A 19157-nucleotide genomic window follows, 5' to 3' on the forward strand; every position below is an offset into this window, starting at 1 on the left:
CCTGCCTTTATTTTCTCAGCTGTGATGGGGCGCATCCCTGGGCCAGGTGCCATGGTCAGGAGGAGAGGCGTGTGTTGAGTCCAGCTGGGCAACCACCCCTGGCCCTTGGAGCTGCTCGTTGGAGGCACTGAATCTGGGGAGATATTTGCAGGGAAGGGCCAGGACCTGCTCCCTGGAACTGGCAAGATTCTGGCTCTTCAGGGGACCCACCTCGTGCCATCCCAACAAGGTACAAGGGACAAGGGTTTAATTCCCACGGAGGGGGACTGCGGCACTGACTGCGGACAAGCTCAGTAGTAAAGTGGGTAACTTCTACCCTCTGCTCCAGTGGCACTGAGAGACGCAGGACAAGCCTCCTGCTTCACGGTGGGACGTCAGTGATGGCTAATAAAGCCACTCACTTTCTCCCGCCAGCCCTTGAGCCCAGAGTCACAGGCACAGGGCCTGCCTCAGGTCCCATCTCCCATCACAGCTGAGTTTTAGCCAAGAAGCCTGAGTTTCTAAAGCTTAGGAGGAAGCCTTTGGGGCATTGTTTTGGCTAAGAATTCATTTTCTTTTTCCCAAGAACAGGGTCCCGTGCAATGGCCAGATAAAAACCACACACTCCACTAATCCTGGGCATAATTTATTTTTTGCATAGGCATAAATTAGAATCTGGAGATACAAAATTAAGAACCAATGGTGCAGCATTTGTGACAGGGGAGCGCAAAACAAAACCTGGTTGTCTGGAGGCAGGGCCAGTGCCAGAGGACCGATCACAGGATGGCCGGGGCCTCGCCTTCGTCCCAGCTCCGTCCTCCCTTCAGGGCGCCCACCTGCACAGCAGCCCTTCCTGCCACCTCCCCACGGGCCGGAACGAACCACAGAGTTGGAACCAGTGCCCCAAGCGCTTCTTGGCAGCCAGGTTACAAGGACCTGAACTCACCCGAGGCCCCACAGAACGGGGCTAGGAATCAAGCCCTTAGCTTTTCAGTTAAAAAACAGACCTTGAAAAATACATACATAATAGAGCAGGGCCTGCTGGGTCCAAAAGCTCCCACCTCGGGCCCCCCCCCCCTCCTAACCAACCCAGCCCCCCACCCCTGACTGTCCCCCATAGAAAATGAGTCAGAATAGAAACAGAATTGAGCAAGAGCTGAGAGAGCCCCCGGGAGTGGCTTAGGGTTAGGGGGCCTCTTACATCAGCGGCCTGATAGGGGTGGGGTAGGGCCAACAGTGCAGACAGACCTCCTCCCACCGTGGCACCCTGAGTGTCACTGTCATTGTATCGCTGGGCCACCACAAGAGCCCAGGGAGTCCCCTGAACACTTCTAGTTGACCCCAGATGTTTATGGCCTCGAAGGACAGGTCTGGGCACCCTGGGGGAATGCAGCAAGCTTGTGCTGGGGCACAGGTAGGCCCTAGCAGGAGTGGGGAGCAGAGTGGGCCCCAGTCCCAGCATCAGGGGAGAGAAAGCAACTACTGTCCCCAGCAGAGGGGACTCCTACAGGGCCACAGAAGCAGTAACCCTCAGGCTCCCAGGAGCCAGACCCTCCAGGGTACAAGAAGCCTCATGGCCCACCCTGACCCAGGACAAATACAGTGTATAGAAGCCCTTCAGGAATGCTGTGGGCCTAGGCTGACGGCACTAGCTTTCTGGAGGAGCCCAGCTGCCTTCTCCCAGGAGCTTCCTGCCTGGGGACCAGTCCCAGCCTGCACCCTCCTCCCAGAGGACCTCACTTCTCTTGCCTAGGGAGGGGGCACAGCTCAGCTGCCCCAGGCCCTAGCCTGTTTCACCCACGGCTTTGGCACCTGCTTCATTTACGCAGCGCCCTGGGTGCCAGCCCCCGCACATGGGCAAGGGGCAGGCAGGTCTCGTCCACCTTTGCCGGAACATGAGCACTCATCCCGTCTCTCCCTGCCTTGATTTCCCACAACATGCTACATATATATACACCCTCGCAGGAGGGAGAAAAAGACGCCCGGTGCCCGGCACGCAGAGAACAACAAAGAAGGAAAAGAGACGCCGGAGCCTGCTGACCGCTCGAGCCACCCGCCGCCCAGGAAGAGCCTGCGTGTTCCTTCTCATCTCCACTGGGCCAGGGGCTCTTCTTTCTTGCTCCTGGAAGTCAGTGCGCTTCAAGCGTGCGGGGGAAGAGGCGGGGTGCTGCGCAGCTACCCCCAGAGCAGGGGGCACGTGCTGAGAGGAGCTGGCCTCCCCACTGGCGGCGGCGGCAGCACAGAGAAGGCCTAGGGGGCGGGTTCCCCATGCACCCTGAAGCGGTAGATGCAGGTGTACTCGGGGTGGCCCCAGTTAGTCAAGATCCGCAGCTCCACCACCTGGTACGTGGCCATTTTAGGGCCCTGGGGAGAGAAGGCAGGGGTGAGAGTCCTCAGACCGGAGGGGAGACGGCCACACCTAGGGCCAGACGCCCCCTCCCCGGGGCCTCTGTAGAGAACCAGACTTCAAAGCTCCTGTCTTCAGACCCTGGAACACAGAGTGGCCAGCTGGTGGGCCAAGGAGCCCCACAGGCTTCAGAGGTCCCACAGGGGCTGCCAACGCACGTAAGGCTGCGCCAGGCCCGGCCCACGGCCACGTAAAAATAGCCTTGTAACCGAGCCCCAGCATGATGCATCTCAAACTGGGAAAAACTCACAGGAGCTCTTTTTGACCATGAACAGAACTACCTTTATGGAGAGTTTGATGTATGTCGCTGTTGAAAAAGAATTCCTTCACTGTGAATTAAGCAAAATTTCTTTCTCAAGTTCCCATCAGTCCTCTGTGTTGTATGCTCATTTTCAGCTGAGGGCTGAAATTCTCTGGCCTGGTAGCCACGCCTGCCTCTCTTCCCCTCCTCTGTCCCTTCTCCACCTCACCCACTTCCTCACACTAGGACTCCCCTGGTGTGGCTCTCAGGCCACCTACCAGAGACTCACCTGGGCTGGAGACTGGGGATCTATTTCTACCAAGGGCCTAGGAGACCGATGCCCACTCAGGTTGAGGCAGGAGGCCCCCAGCAGTGGCCCAGCCACGCTGCGCTGTGTGAGGCCCAGCTGGGCCACATTCACTCAGGTACCTGCCCTCTGCAGGCAGCTTCCCCAGCACTCCCCATCCAGGAGGGCCCCTCCCCTGCGCTGATGTGCACTTGGCGCCTCTCCCACGCCACGTGGACAGTGGTCTCTGTTCCGTACCTAGAGCTGTGGGTGGGCTGGGCTGTGACTTCTCACTTGGAACCCCCAGTGCCTGGCACAGGACAAGTACTCAGAAAACATCTGCTGAATGGATGGGTAAGTACATATATATGCCTCCTCTGCCAGCAGAACAGAATCCCATACCTGAAAATAAAACGTCTGAATGGGGTCCCCATCCTGGTCGTAGGTGAACTGGCCAAGGAGCGTCCCCTCCTGCTGCAGGTCTTCATCGAAACCCTGAAAAGAGAGCAAAGGATGGAAGGAAGATCCTGCTCTTACACACGGGCCCCCAGGGAGGAAGGCCTTCCCTCCCGTTTCCCCACTGGTCCCCTCCCACCCGGTGGGGCAGGCACCAGCCTCCTCAGGGACTGCAGGGGGCCTGAGCTCTGGACACAGGGCAGCTGTGTGATCTGTGACAAGTCACGTAACTCCTTAGGTCGCCGTTTCTTCCTCCGCAGCCTGAGGTAACTGAGACCAAAGTGCCGTTTCCTACCTTGGCGCCGTCTCTTCCATATCTATTCCCTTCCCCTCAACCAAAGAACGATCCCAACTCTATCCTCAATAGAGACCCACAGGGCCCTCTTACAGCCCCTCTAGCCCCCAGGTGGGATACTCACAAAGATGGCAAAGTCCTTGGGGGCACTGGAGATGGTGCTGTTGGGTGACAAGGATTTGGGCACATGCTCTAAGGTAACAGCAGTGGGGCGGATGCGGGCAGAAAGGCGAACCACAGCAAAGCCCTGGGGCCCCTGGAAGGCCCAGCAGTTGCCTGGGTGCACGTCTGGCTGGAGGGGAAGAACGTCGGGTCAGCGCATGGCAGGTGACGAAGACAGCCCGCCCTGAGCGCAGCTCTCAGTGACCCGGGAGGGGACAGTCACCCAGCTACGCAGGCGACTCGGTGTGCTAGGGCCCCCACCTGGAGAATGACGCGGGGAGACTGGGATTGGTACCACAGGGGGATGCCGAAGAGGCTGAGGAGGGCCGTCTTGGTCTCGTAGGTCTCGGAACATCGGGTACTGATAACGCTGGCCCCTGAGACAGGAAAGAAAGGCAGGGTGGGCGCCTGGGGCCGGACTCCAGCAGGGGAGGGAGACCCACACAACCAGCTTAGCTCGCCAGCCAAGGGAACCCCAGCAGGGGCTATTATTGCCCATCCCCTCTCTGAGGACCAGTCTTCACACCTAACCCAGACCCCAGAGCAGCTGTAAGCATCGCCCGCCTCTTCCCGGCCAAGGACGGTGCTCAGCACATCCCGGCTTCTCCCACACAGTCACTCGCCTTTGTTGTGAGTTCTGGGTTGGGTGAGTTCTGCTGACCTCAAGCCCTGCTTGCCTAACACCACAGCTACCCTAGCAGATGCCAGGGGGCCCGCCAGGGTAGGGAAAGGGGCCCAGCAAAGGGAGGAGAGGTGTACGCACCGCCCGACTCCAGAGCATAGTCCACCATCCCGATGCGGTCCTCGCTGTAGCGCTTCAGAGCCTGCTTTACAATACGGTGCACCTGCTAAAACACAGGCGCCCCGAGCAGCTGTGATGGGAAGCAGACTCGTCCACCTCCGTAGCCCCACTGTTAGGGGCCAGGAACCCCTGGACTCAGCCCTCCCGTGCCTGCACCATGCTGCTGTCCAGACACGTGCCGCTTGCTCAGGCATACACCTCCCCCCTTCCACACCGGCCCCAAAGCAAACATCGGAGCCTCCTGGATGTCACTTAGGTCATAGAACAGGCCAGGGCGCTGGCAGTGTGGGACTTTGCAGCTCTGTGGCTCCCAGGGAGGAAAGCAGTGCGTGTGTGTTGGGTGGATTAGCCATTGCAGGGGGTGGGGGTGTCCAGGGGCATCCAGTCCTCACCTCCTCTGTCACCCCAATCACGCCCTCCTCCTGCAGCGTCAGCCCCAGGCTGGCCACGGCCTCCCTCGCTGACTTGCCCTGCATCTCGGCCACATGCGCAAGGATCTTGCTCTCCAGCTCCTGCAGCTGAGCTTGCATCTCCTCTCGCTGGAGGAGCCCAGTGCGGGTTCCCCCACCTCGAAGAAGGAACTGACTGACCCAGGCAGGGAACTGAGACTCCACCTAGGGACCAAAAAAAGGTCTCACTCTGGGAGGCTCACAGCGGAAGCTGCCACAGCAGAGCCCTGGCCAGGGTGGGGTGGCACCTGGCTTGGGTAGAGGGGACAGGGAGCGAGGACAGGCCTGCGAGGGGAGGGCCAGCACGTGCCTGCTCCGGCCACAAGGAGGAAAGAGTTATGAACAACCCTTCATGTTATCAATGAGAAAACAGGAAGAACTTCTGTCAAAGAAAGCCAGCATCTGTGCCGAGTCCAGAGCAGGGGGCAAGAGGCTCTTTGCCTTGCAGACTGCTAGGACCGTCTCAGAGGAGGGGTATTCAGCAAGGGACGTGGACGGTTCCAACTCACGTCGTCCCGCACAGCCTGGAGCTGCTGGGGCAGCAGGCCCACTTGGTCCTCCACCGAGCTCTGCTTCAGGGTCAGGGCTGCCAGTTCCTGCCGCAGGCCTTCCAGCTGGACCCCCAGCCGCCCCAGCTCCTTCATGGAACTCTCCCGAAAGGACTCCTGGGTCATCCTACTCCCAGAGAGAGAAGAGTAAGCCTTGGATCTCTGGTGAGGGGTAAGGCTATGCTGAGGAGAACAAGAGGATCCCCTAGCTGGCACCTGATATAAGTGTGTGCCCACCACTCACTGGTGAGTGCAAGGCTCACTCTTGGAGCTTCTGGGTGTAGAACATAGCTCCGGTGCCTATGACTTGGCTTGCATATCCCAAGGAGCTAATATTACAGTATCCCGTTTCCCTTCTAAGCCCAGATCCATAATTCACTCTGCCTCAGCTCTCACATCCTCCACAAGTACAGATATCTGGGGCATGGGAAGGCAGCCGGCATGAGGTTGTACACAAAAGATGGTAAGTCTATAAATGAACCCATGAATCCCAATTCTCTTGCAAGGCCTGCAACCCCTGCCGGACCTCCACTGCACCTCAAGGACAGGCTCTGAGCAGGTGATCCTGAGCTAGGTTTCAGCCATCTCCCTCTCTGCTTGGGACACAATCAGAATTCTGCTCCGGGGCTCTGCTCCCCAGTCCTAGCTGGGGGAGGGAATGGGGAGGTTGAGGCTGAGCGGGCCTAGGACAGATGGCAGTGCGCGTTACCTTTGCCACTCAGACTTCAGCTCCTGGAGTCGAGCCTCGGACTCCTATAAGCAGAAAGAAGGGACCAATACAAGAAATGTCAGGCTCACAGCAGTCAGTCTCCCAGAGCAGGATCTGTTCCCTTTGGGGTCTTTGCTTAACCACATCCCCACCCCAGGGCCTCCTGACTGATCTAGCAAATGTCAAACTGGCCTCCTGGTTGAGGTCCTTACGGGAGTCTCGCCCCATATCTATCGTGCTTAGGCGTTCACCCGTTCACTCGTTCACTCAGCATGTATACCCAGCACAACAGGCCACTTGAAAGTAGCCCTTCCTGTCCTCAGGCCTGATCCCAGGGCGTCTCTGCAGAGTGTTCCAGCCCAGGTGGATTCAGTTCAAGCAGAAGTCAGGAGACTACACGCCCTTCTCCCCATTCTGCATCTAAGCAGACCCTTAGGGGCCAAGGTGTCTCTCTGAGCCCAAGAACAGATGATGAATTCGATCAGCGCCCCACCGTAGGCTCCAAGTGCCCCCAAGCCCATCAACCTGCGAGGCCTGGACAATCTTCTTGAAGAGGTCTTCTGAGTCCTGCTGATGCTCTGCTCTCAGGGTGACCAGTTCTTCCTATCAGGCATAGGAGAGAGGCTAATGATTTTACTGAGTCGTGCTCAGAGGCCGCTTACAACCAGTAAGTGGTGTAACCGGAATTCGAGCCAGGCCTGTTTGATTGCAAACTTCAGCTCCTGGCCTTTCTGCTACAGTGCTTCTTGGAAACACGGAAGACTCCTCTTGGTCTTTACTGCACACCTGCGTGGTGTGCCACACCTACATGGGCACCGTGCCAGGCGCACTACAATCTCATGTTCTCACAACCAGGGGCGGGGCAGACAGGAGAGTCTCCGTTTTAAAGAGGAGGACACTAAGTCTTAGAGAAGGTAATTGCCAAGTGGTAGAGCCGTCTGACCCTGAATGACTCACTGCTGTCTCCCTCATGTCAGGGTGCAGGGCCTCGCCCCCTCCACCCCACACACCCCGGGGGTCACCCACACGGGCCCCTCAGCTCCCCTCCCCGACCTGGATCTGAGCAGTGGTGTCCCTGCGGAAGTCCTCCTTCAGGGCAGCCTCGCGGCGGCTCACCAGCCCCTCCAGGAGCGCCAGGGTGTCCTCGTGGCTCAGGCTGCCGCTGCCCCCCGGCCCTCCAGCCCCCTGCCGCAGCTCCAAGCGTTCCAGCCGCATGGCCTCCTTCTGCCAGCTGGAGGAAAATTCGGCAGCAAGAGCTTCCAGGCGCCGCTCCAGAGAGTGTACCCGGGACAGAATGCGCTGCTCAGCCTGGCAGGATGGGGAGGGAAAAGCCACAGAGGTTAGGGACTTATGACAACAGTGCTTCCTAAAGAGGAACGGAAGAGAATCCCAGAAACACCCAAATGAAATTATAAAACACAGTCTGTCGACTGTCAATTAAAAGGCACGAGCCTACTGAGTACAGAGGTTAGGCTTCTGACTTTCAAAAATTCCATTTTTAAACTAGGCAGTATTTGCATGACTCAAAAAGCAAGCAAACAAACAGCAAAAACTCATGCTCCTAACCTCTGCCCCATCCACCCAGAGCCCTCACCACCAACCCTTCCCAAACCAGGCAACTATTTTTATTAGTGTCTTTATGCAGATGAAAGTAAATACAAAGATATGTCATTCTTTACTTCCCCCGTTTTACAGAAAAGGTGGTCCTGAAATCGATACTAGCGATTAAAAAAAAAGTTAGAAGTTAAAGATGCCAGAACACATCATTATTTTGTGAAATAATAAAATCAGGGTCAGGAAAGTAATATCTACCAAAATAAATGGTTAAAAATGTGATAGCAAATTAAATTCAGCAGGATGCAAGCAAAGTTCAAGTAACTATAATTAGAGGACAAAGAGTTTTACATTTTCATCGTAGACCCCAGGACCTGCACATACACACTGCGGTTGTTTGTGCGCTCATCACCCCCCACTGGACTGCAGGCCTCTTGAGGGCAGGGCCTGGGCCAGATCCATCTTTAGCCTCTGGCAGGTTGCAAAAATGGCCACTGTCCTGCCCTCCTCCCAGCATCTGCGCCCTCTGCAATGTGGCTTCACAGGTGCTTCCATGGAGAGGTGGGGTCTATCTCCCCCTCCTTGAATCTGGCCTGGCTCTGAGATTTGCTTCAGCCAACAGAATGTGGCAGAAGTGACAGTATGCTAGTTCTGAATCTAGGCCTCAAGGTCTGGCATGATTCCACTCTCCTGGAACCCTGCCCGGCTGCTATGAGAACAAGCCGAGGCTACCTGCTGGACAGCAAAGGTACAACCTGCCCAGCCCAGGCCTAGACCAGCCCACCCCTGCTGACCCACCAGTCAACTGCAGACATGCGAGGGGGCCCAGCCAAGATCAGCTGTCCTTGCTCAGACCAGAAAAGCCACCCAGAGGACCTGCAGGCTCATGAGCTAATCCAATGCTGTACTTCTTTTTTTTTTTTTTTGGCTACACCGCACAGCTTGCGGGACCTTAGTTCCCCGACCAGGGGTTGACCCTGGCCATGGCAGTGAGAGTGCCGAGTCCTAACCACTGGACCACCAGGGAATTCCCCAGTGCTGGTACTTTTAAGGCACTGATTTTGGGGGTGGTTTATCTATGGTAATAGGTAACAGAACAGGATATTACCTGACTCACAGAAGGTACTCACTAAAGATTCGTGAAACTGTACTGAAAAGGAACAAAGTAGGCAAGACAATTTGTCTTATTCCTTTTCCTTCTGTGTTCCGTGCTTCTTAGGATGGCAACTAACTTTTGGGCAGTTTTGAGTCATATTTAAGCACAGGCAAAACATCCCCCCAACACCTGCACCACTAACAGTAGAGAAAGGTATCCTGGCACCACCTCTTCAGCTGTGTGTGTGATGAAGAAAGGCAGGGACTTCAATGGCAAATGCAGGCCGAGGCGGGTGCCTGCGACCCTAAGATGCTCACCTGGAAATGTGGGGACGAGTCTCTGGAACCCCACACCGCACGCTGCCCGCCGCTGCCCTTCGAGGCCCACCAGGAAGCCACGGCGGGGTGCAACGTCTGCAGCCCGAAGGGGTAGCAATACCACGCGCCTGCACACAGAGGAGAGGGCAGTTACCTGGGCCGGGGCCACAGCGCCGCCGGCAGCCTCGTGAGCAGCGCTCACCCGCAGCCCGTCTCACTCGCGGGAGCCTTGCCCCGGCCAAAGGCAGTACGAGGGGTGGCGGTTCCCGCCACTCTCTGAGGCAGCCCCCCCCCCCCCCCGCCGACAATCCCAGCGTGTACGCATCCTCACGTCCCCCTCAGGAATCCTCATCTTTCCATAGGTGGCAAAGCTTGGAGAAAACGGCTATCAGAAGTTGGGGATGATCCAATGGTAGAAGCCAGAGGCCCTGACGGTGGTCCTCAGTCCAGACCGTACATCAGAATCACCCACGGAGCTTTTGAAACAGTCAGTGTCTGGCCCCGCCCTCCAGAGTGAGTTCGTGGGCCTGGGGGATCCCTCCATAAGGAGTTTTAAAAGCTCCCCAGGTGGGAATTCCCTGGCGGTCCAGTGGTTAGGACTCTGAGCTCTCAATGCCGAGGGTGTGGGTTCAGTCCCTGGTTGGGGAAGTAAAATCCCACAAACCGTGCGGCATGGCCCAAATAAATAAATAAATAAATAAATAAATAAATAAATAAATAAAAGCTCCCCGGGTGACTCTAATGGGCTGCCATGGTTGAGAATCACTGAAAGAGAATCCACCTGCTAAGAGAGGCTGCCTGCTGCCCCAGAACAGAGCACAAGGCTGCCGCCACACAGAGACATGTGCATCTTGCTTTAGGAGCTACCTGTTTGTGATGTGTTTACTCCTGAGCTATGCACGTGCCATGTGCGTGCGCGTACATGTATGCATGGGGTGACAGCGCCTGAAAAAGCCATATTGGCTGTGGGGTCTCCACCCTGGTAAGATGCCACACTTGCCACTCAATTGTTGGCCTCGAGCAGGTGCAACGGGAAGCACGTGACCACCAGACTTTAAGTCAGACCCTCCGACAGGCCTTCACTTACTGCCCTCCTGGAGCTGGTCACTCCACCCCTCCGCCTTTCAGGCTTTCTGTATGCATCTCATGACGCCATGAGAACCTCAGCTCCACCAACCCCACATGGGGATGGTGAAACAAACTGAGATAACACGAGGGAATGTGCTTCCTGAACAAAATACTGTAAGATTATAAAAGGTCATTATTATTTTAAGGGCAATGCCCAGTTGCCACTGGATAGGAACAAGCTGTTCTTGTAACAGGAAACAAGGGAATCAACACTTGGAAAGATGTTCTACCTTCGTAGAAATTAAAGAAATACAACTTGAGTAGATGCTAAACCTATAAAACCACCTCTAAAAATATAATAATGATAAAGCATCGTCTTTAATTATAAATTGGTAAAACTGAGCCTGCGGGCCACAGGGGCAACTCATAGGAAGTTGTGAAACTCATGTGAAACTGTCCAATCAAAAGTTGAACACAAAATATATAAACATAATGATTACAACTATGTAAAAAATGTGAAAGTTCAACGATGGAGACGGGAACAACGTGGAGCATCTTACAGATGACACGTATTTCAGTATCTTGGTGCAAAAAGGTGCTCTTACTTCTCTTTACTACTTCACTGTTTTGATCCTAAAGACAGCTGAAGACTGAACTTGATGTAACGATAATTCACTCACCCAGACAACCTCCTGATTTGGAATGGAGGGAAAATGACTGCTAGTAACAGCGTCAGAGTCCCCGCTTTTCACCCCAGTACTCCTGTGCTGAGGCACGTTCCAGCCCCTGGGGCTGCGAGGATGCTCTAGACACGCTAGGCAGCCCCGCGGAGCAACCCAAACCAAGGACAAGATCAGTGGATCGGAGCATTTCCCCTTTCAGCCACGGGTCACCTGAGGACCCAGGAGAGCCAGACAGGGTGCTGCGCGGGCTCCACCCGCCCCCTCGTCCTGCCTCCTTCCCTGTTTTCTAGTTGATCACCGTCCCTTCTCGTTTCTGCTCAGCACCAGCCTCGGCCCACACTCTGCCCGCCCCTCTGGCTCGCCTGCCCCATCTCCACAAGCTCTCGTTCCACCCCTCCCTGTGACGGTGGGTGAGCTCACCATACGTCAGGCCAGTCAGAAGCAGCAGCAGCAAGAGGAACCACAGGAACGTCTTCAGTGATGAGAAGCGCCTGGACCACAGGAGGGGAGAGAGGGCAGGCGGAGGTGTCAGGAGGGCTCCAGGGCCTCTATATGCCCCCAGGGAGTCCCTAGAGATTTTTCCTGAGTGCTGAGCTAGAGTTAGAGAGGACACCCTCAAGCCTCTCATCTTGCCAGGGCCAGACTGGATGCTTTACCTGCAAAGCTTGGAGTGACGGGGACAATTCTGACTCTGAATTGTATTGATGTTATTAAAAATAAATACTGGGGTGGGGGGCTTCCCTGGTGGCGCAGTGGTTAAGAATCCGCCTGCCGATGCAGGGGACATGGGTTCGAGCTCTGGGCCGGGAAGATCCCACATGCCGCGGAGCAACTAAGCCTGTGCGCCACAACTACTGAGCCTGCGCTCTAGAGCCCGTGCTCCGCAACAAAAGCAGCCACGGCAATGAGAAACCCGCACACCGCAACGAAGAGTAGCCCCCGCTCGCCTCAACTAGAAAAAACCCACGCGCAGCAACGAAGACCCAACACAGCCAAAAATAATAAATAAAAATAAATTTATAAAATAAATAAATAAATAAGTAAATACTGGGGTCTCTGAATAACCTACAACTTTCACAGACAGATGTCCTCTAGGCAAGCAAATACAGAAGAAAAAAAAAGTAACTCCTTAGTCAGACAGTATCTTCTTTTGGAAAACACTGGGGGTCCAGATCACAAGGGGGCCAAGAGGGATGCTGAATGTTCTGGGAAACACCACTTGCTGGCTAGAGCCTAAGGCGTGGCCAGCAGGAGTAAGGCTGGGCTTGTCTGAGACTCAGAAGTGGCTAGGCTGGTGTTTGGAAGGAAATGCCCAAGAAGAAACAAGAACCTGCGTTCTAGAACACTCCCTGCACGTGACTCCAAGTCCTGTCCACTGTCAGGCAGAAAAAGGGGCTCTGGGTGTCCACTCCACACTCACTAATAAAAGCTGCAAGTAAACTGGGAAACAAAAACCTTCAGAGAAACCAACACCTACAGGTTTAGATGCTTTACTGACCCCTTCTGCCTGGGGCCTTCTGATTTCTTGTCAGTCTTGCTCACCTGGTTAAAACGAAGACGTCGAGGAGGGAGGCAGCTGTCGTCAGGCGGTACCAGGTGGTGCCAATCCACCAGTAGAGGAGTCCGAAGAGCCGGCCTGGAAGAGGGCCCGTCGAGCCTAAGTGCCACCCTGAACCACTGGCCTGTGTGTCTCCACCAGCGGTCCTCCCCGCCCCGACCCCAACCCTGATTGCCAGTGCACCTCCGTCCTGTCCCACGCTACCCAGGTCCTGTGATCCCACCCGCCTGTGCTGCCAACCGCCTCCGTCCAGCTTTCAAGCAAGGGTGCTCCCGTGGCTCCTGGCGCCCAGTAACTATTCCGGAACGAGCTATCCCCGGCGGCCCTACAGTCTCTTTCTAACGGGCTGGATACCCAACCGCAGAGAGATGGGTGAAAGTGACTGCCAGAGAGAATGGAAACAATCATGTACAGAGCAGCCGGCACCCACCTGGAGAAGTGACCACCATCCAGAAAAGAGAGCCCGCCCGAGAGACGGCGTTCCGTAGCCGCGCCCCTGAACCCTGCTGGTCTGTCTCCGAGTAGCCTGCAGGGGAGGAGAGGAGACACCTAGTTGTCCTCACTCTTTTTTTCTCGTGTGGAGGTGCCGTGCACCGCAGGGCCTGCGGGACCTTAGTTCCTCGACCAGGGATCGAACCCGTGCCCCCGGAGTCCTAACCACTGGACCGCCGCTGTCCTCACTCTTAAGAGCCTTGGGACATGGAGACTGTCAGTTGTCTGCTCCTCTAGACTGTGAGCTGAGACCGTGTGTCATTCTCCTTCACATCCCCAAGTGACAGAGGCTGGCAGCTAGCAGGCCAGTAAACGCTGACGAAGCGAAGTGCTAGATTTCTGACATTTTATTTCCCTTGGACTCCTTGCCTGCTTCCTTCTCCTCACCAGCAATCCCTCAAATCCCTCAGAACTAGACTAAGGGATCAAGCACCTCCTGCGTGTGAATCTCCATGTTAAACACTTGCTGGAAATGAGTCAAATAAGGGAACTGGCCACAGGCTGCTCAGGGCCTCGTGGGGCCGGGCGATCGCATCCCAGCGTTAACGAGGGCCACCCAGGCCTGGGCTCAGGGTACCATGGTGGCACAGCAGCCACACTCAGCTGGACACCGCGCTCTCTCGAGCCGTCAGGGCGCCTTCCCCTACTTCCCGTCACCTCCCCAGCAGCCCGGGGACGGTGGAGCAGCTCCCCGAGGCTGGGGAGGGAGGACGCCGCCTACCTACGTAGTCATCCTCGGAAGAGTAGCCCGAGGACGACCCGAGGAAGTCCTCGGAGAGCTTGTTCTCCGGGAGCCCGTTGACTTTGCTGCTCTCAGTGCCACCTGTGCCTCTCCTCCTCCTCACCCGCAGGTCCTCACCTGAGGAGGGAAGAACGCGGGGTTCTCCTGGGGTAGAGATGCTCCGAGAGGGCGTTCCAGAGGGACTCGCGGGGACACCCTGAGGAGCAGCTCTGATGGGCAGATCGAATCTACTCTCAGCCCCTCCCGAGCTCCCCTGGGTCAAGGGAGGGTGGACTAGGACCGGCCCCTCCGCCTCCTAGGCCTGGAGCAGCTACGTGGCTACTCCATCGTCTAAAAGGGCCTGGAAGTTCAGACACTCGGCTGCTCTCCCAAGGGTTTCCGAAGGTGGGGAGCCCCTCTTCTGGCCCAGCAGCGGTTAGGAAACCCCCGGGGGGGATTTTGGACCATAAATCTCCAGAGGCAGCACAGGCCCAGGAGAAAGGCTGTGGACACTCACTCCAGAAGGGGTCACCATGCGGCTGGTCGTCGAGGATGGAGTTCCTGGTGAGAGAGGCAGCGATGGAGGCGGCCCGGGGGCTGCCAAAGTAGGACTCCCTGACCACAGACTCGCTGTAGTAGGAGGTGTGACTGTCGGAGGAGGGGCCCAGCTGCGGCGCTGGGGAGAGGCGCTTCACGTTGCTGGATTTCCTCTTCAGGGTCCTGTGGGAGGTCAGCAGGAGGAGAGAGGCGGGAGCTGGCAGGTGAGCCCAGCCAGGAAAGCGAAAGCGGTGCCCTAAGCAGCGCTCTGCCCTCCTAAGGTGGGGGGGGGGGGGGGGGGCCGTGCGCACGCACACACACACACACACACACACACACACACACACACACACACACACACACACACACACACACACGGCCTTGTTGCTAGGCAACTAACAACTCCCAACTGCTGACTGTCTACCGCGCGAAGCAGGTACTTTCTGTGCTCCCATTATCTCTAAATCTCACAAGCAGTTAGGCGAGATCATCAGTAAGTGATGGAGTCCGGATTCAAATCCAGGTCTCTAACTTCAAAGCCAAAGTGTTTTTTCATGCTTCCTCATGGATTAGTAATTTCTACAACCCACTGAAAACCCAGACAAACCCAACCTGGCCTTCTAGAGCTAGTCAAAGCCTCAGGGGCTGTCATCTGGGCCTCACATCTGCAAGGGGGCAGGATGAGGCAGGCGCCTGCCTTAGCTCACGTCCTGGTGCCCCTCGGACTTGTTCGTCTCCTCAGCTGCTTCGCTGGCCCTGAGGAGGCCCTACAGACAGTGGCACGTGTGGATGCGGGTGTGGGTCTGGGGAGGATGGCCAGACTGGCAGAGCCATCCACAGCACAATGGGTTCCTGTGAGCCCAGCTCTCGGTTTTGGGGTTTCCGGCCTGGCTTATTCTTGAAGCTGCCTCTCCCCACTTCCTGTTCTCTGAACACGAGGGCGGCAGCCCGGCTTACGGTATGGAGAGAAGAAACAGCACGGGGCCCTGGCACCCCCAGAGGTGCGAATTTCCCCTTTGACCAGACATGGGTATCTGACCTCTGCCCACAGAAGTCACAAGACGAAGAGGCTGCGCAGTGAACCGGCCAAGACATCTGCGCTGCAGGTCAGTGCGATCCCACGGAGCGGGGTGGGGCTGGGAGTGGCGATCCCCTACCTGAGAGGGCTGTCTTTAAACAGGGCGCTCTGACTCCCCATCACCGAGCTCCCTCCGCTGCTGCTGCTGCCGTCATCGTCACCCTGGGAGTAGCGTGTTAGGCGCTGGCTTCTTCGAGACATGATGAGGTGGGCGGGGGACCCTTCCCCTGAAGAGTCTTGGGAGAGAAAGGACGCCATGTGAAGCGTGGGGCTGTTCTCAGCCCCTCTCCAGGGGAGGAGAAACAAGTCACTGCCTCCCAGCCAATCCCCCCCTGCCCCCCCGCCGGGATTCAACTGAAACAGCCTGAGATGTGGCTGACATGGGGCATTTATTAATTATCCTGGCCCCGCCCACCCTGCTGCCCTCTGCCCTCTGCCTTGGGCAGCCTCTTTCATGGCACCTTCCACAGGATTTCCTAATTCTCAGTTTACTGGATGCTGAGGTCCGTGAGAGCTAGAATTGGGCCTTCTGCAAGCTTTGACATGAGACAGAGCCTGTGGCACCTGATAGGTAGGCCACAGGTGCCAAATGAACGCCTTTCATCACTGCTGCCCTGCACCTGCTCTCCAGCCCAGCCATCTTACCGTGCTGCCCTGTCCCTAGAGCTGGGCCTATTCTTGTTCTAGCTTGTTTCCCTTAGATGGGACGTGCTTTCCTTTCTTCATAGCTGTATTCACTGATTCAGAGCCGCAATCAAACTGTGACTCCAGAAAACTTTTCCACGGTAACCCCTGCCTACATCCTGATGGTGCCCGGATGCCGTATCCCATTAGCGAGTATTGGGCTGCAACATCAGTGCATCTTGATACGATAAAATACTTTGTTAAATGCCTCCTAGGTACCCGGCTCCTTACACACCCATTATAATCCAGGAAGGCATCGTTACCCCCATTGTACAGGGAGGAACCTGGGACACTGAAATGATGAGTAACCTGCCCACAGCCACCCAGCCTGTAAGTGACAGTGGCAGAGTTTGAGCTCAGCTCTGACAGGCTGCAAGGCCTGGGTCCTTCCACTCTACCAGGAAGTTTTCAAGTTGTTTCAGGAATATGTTGTTGTGTCCCCAACTAGAGTCTTTTACAGTCTCCAGGATGTTCAGAACAGGCTGCAGACAGAGCTATTACATTTGTTAACAAACTAGCAAAACAGGCAGGTGGAGCGGCAGTGTGGGATTACCCTCAGTCCCTACCAGCCAGACCAGTCACTACGTGCGGCGGAAAACCAAGGCTCTGGAATTGATAGGGAGGACTCAGAGGAGGCCAAGGAGAAAAGACGTGGCAAAAGGCGGCATTCTACAACACAAGGAGGATTCATAAACCTTTCAGTTCTAGAAACCCAAATTCAAAACCTCAGATGACCAGTGTGAGCACTCTGAACGTGGTGCCTTTGCCGGCCTGTATTACAAAGTCACTGTTATACTTCGGTCCTAGTACTTGTGACTTATCACTTCCAATATTCCTGGTTGATACTTAAATTACTAGTTCTCTGGGCTGTGTGGTGGACATAGGCTCTAACACATCCCAGCTCAGACTACAGAAAACAGGAGGTCTGGTTAGTACAGTTGAAGAATTCGACAAAGTCCTCTTCTGAAAAACAAGCAGCCTCATGTCTTGGGTCTTATTGGTGTCTTCACAGGTAGGGTGTCCCCCTGGCATCTTTCCCTGGTTTTAGCCCATGGTGGTAAAAGGACCGATTGGTAGTAGCCACAGCAGGAAGTTGGCCTGGATCCTTTTCTATATTCCATGCCTTATAAGGTAATTCCACCCCCACTACTGCCCTCCCCACCTGAAAGCTACAGATGTTCATACAGGCTCCTCCTCTTAACCCTGCCCTGCAGGAGCTGATGAAGCTTTCGCCCCGGGGCAGGAACAAAGCAATGTGTTTATACAGAACTCAAGCTACTGCTGGCAAGAATATAAATAAATATTTAGACGGAGGTGTGTGTGTGTGTGTGTGTTTGGTGGGGGGGCGGGGGGGTTGCTGAAAATCATCAGCAGTCAGCACCCTCCCAGGGGTGCCTTTTAGTCTTTCTCATAGAGTTCTGCTATCACAAAACAGTTTATCATTGAATCTGGGTTTCACAAGATGAAAAAGGTCAAGGCCCCGTCCTCCAAAACAAAACAAGAGGTGAGCCTCTCAGAGCTCCAATCTTTTGCATATCAGAATAAACACCCCCCGCCTCCCCCCCCTCCTCCGGTTAAGACACCCTCAAATAAAACATCCCTTCCCATTTCTGAGCTGAACCACATCCTTTCTCAGCTCCACCCTTCCCCACCCCCATCACAAACTTATATGGCAGTATCCATCCAGTCGTCAGACTTAACCTAGATCTTGGGCATCCTCCGCGGTACGTTTTCATACTACATTCTCTCGTGGGACCTGCAAAACGCTCCAGGTGCTAACTCTTTGCTCCCTTCATTCCCTACTGGCTAAACCTGCGGGAGTTTGTGTTTTTGTTTTTACCAACCATGCGCCTTCCCTGCCTCTCTGCTCTAAGTCACACTCCCGCCTCCTATCTGGTTTCTTTTTTTTTTTTTTTTTTTAAGAACTGAACAAAATGGGCCTCCCTCCTATTCCCAAAGTTATGACAGGCGGCGGCAGAAGCAGAGAACTACCTGTCCCTGGAAACTGCCTGACTGGCACGAAAACGCGGGCACTGGCCTGGGCCGCTTTGGGACAGCCGGGTCTCCGCTCTCCGCCTACCGGGGAGGTTCGGCCCGGGGAAGTCCCGCCCGGAGACATCCGCCCTCCGGACTGACCAGTGGAGCGGCCAGTCCCGGGGGCGGGGGCCGGGCGGCGGAGATGAGTCACGGCGGCCTTGGCACAGCGCTGGCCCTTCTCGACCGGTCCAGGGGCGTGCGCCGGGCGGGGCTGGAGCCTAGCCCAGCTTGGCCCGGAGTGGAAGGGCCAGGCCTGGGCAGCTCGGCTCTGGCCGGTGCAGCCCGACGATGACCCCGGGGTCAGGCCGGCCCCGGGACCCGCGGGGAGGGGAGCGAGGCCGGCCCACCACCCTCGCCCCGCGCGTCCGCCCGCCAGAGGCCCAAGGCCGGCTGTTACCTGCTGCCGCCGCTGCTCCGTGCGGGGCCGGGGACGTTCGAGGCCAGCTGCGCAGCCCGGGCGCACCCCCTTACCGCGTCGGAATCCGGGGAGGTGCGGTCGGCGCGGGGACCCGGGACGCGCGGGGAACTACCGACGGCGGACTGGCAGACAATGCGGCCCGCGCAGAACCGCGCTGCGCAAGTGGGGCCGGACGGCGCGCGCGTGGCCGAGTGTGTATGTGTGCGCCTGTCAGTCAACGCTGACAGACCGCAGCCCATTGGTCAGACCCCGCCCGCGTCACCGCCCACTGCCACTGCCCATTGGGCGGTTTGAACACAAAGGCCCCGGCTCGCCCCGCCCGCCGCGTGGGCCAAGCGGGCGGGGCAAGTCCAGACAAGAATCCGCGCGTGGGAGGCGCGGGTGAGTGTGCAACCCCTGGGCGCTGGAGGACTCGGATGGAGCCGGCAAGCGGGGGCTCGACCTGGCCTGACTTGGCACTTGACTCCCGGTCTGGTTGCTCAAAACACCTGAGCCCTGTCCTGGTACTGCCTCGTGCGCCTCACCCCACCCGCGGCCTTCTGGGTCCCAGCTCTCGGCAAGCTGACTCGACAGGGCCGGG

General features: G+C 56.6%; 2 protein-coding genes across 4 annotated transcripts in view; one reads left to right on the plus strand and one right to left on the minus strand.

Annotated features, from left to right (window-relative positions):
• The window catches only part of GTPBP1 (GTP binding protein 1), a 28993-nt gene extending 26647 nt beyond the window's left edge, over positions 1–2346 (plus strand). For both annotated transcript variants that reach the window (XM_059936985.1, XM_059936986.1), the window contains exon 13: positions 20–2346. The gene's annotated coding sequence lies outside the window, so the exon portion shown is untranslated. The remainder of the gene's footprint in view (positions 1–19) is intronic.
• Positions 610–18798, minus strand: SUN2 (Sad1 and UNC84 domain containing 2). Of its 2 annotated transcripts, none has more exons than XM_059936984.1 (18): positions 18557–18798; positions 15518–15674; positions 14341–14543; positions 13824–13961; positions 13041–13136; positions 12595–12688; positions 11473–11543; positions 9302–9429; positions 7388–7642; positions 6860–6937; positions 6335–6378; positions 5587–5752; positions 5021–5242; positions 4590–4674; positions 4088–4203; positions 3789–3956; positions 3316–3408; positions 610–2343 (listed from the first exon to the last, which is right to left on the minus strand). In XM_059936984.1, exons 2-18 carry the CDS (start codon positions 15637–15639, stop codon positions 2230–2232), a joined length of 2193 nt encoding a protein of 730 aa, XP_059792967.1. In that variant the 5' UTR covers positions 15640–15674; positions 18557–18798; the 3' UTR covers positions 610–2229. The 2 variants fall into 2 exon arrangements, with proteins under 2 accessions (XP_059792967.1, XP_059792966.1); XM_059936983.1 differs by lacking the exon at positions 18557–18798 and adding an exon at positions 18115–18186.
• Positions 18799–19157: the final 359 nt, after the last annotated feature.

This window comes from Balaenoptera ricei, chromosome 10, assembly GCF_028023285.1.
Source record: "Balaenoptera ricei isolate mBalRic1 chromosome 10, mBalRic1.hap2, whole genome shotgun sequence".
In the NCBI taxonomy this organism is placed as follows: Eukaryota; Metazoa; Chordata; class Mammalia; order Artiodactyla; family Balaenopteridae; genus Balaenoptera; species Balaenoptera ricei.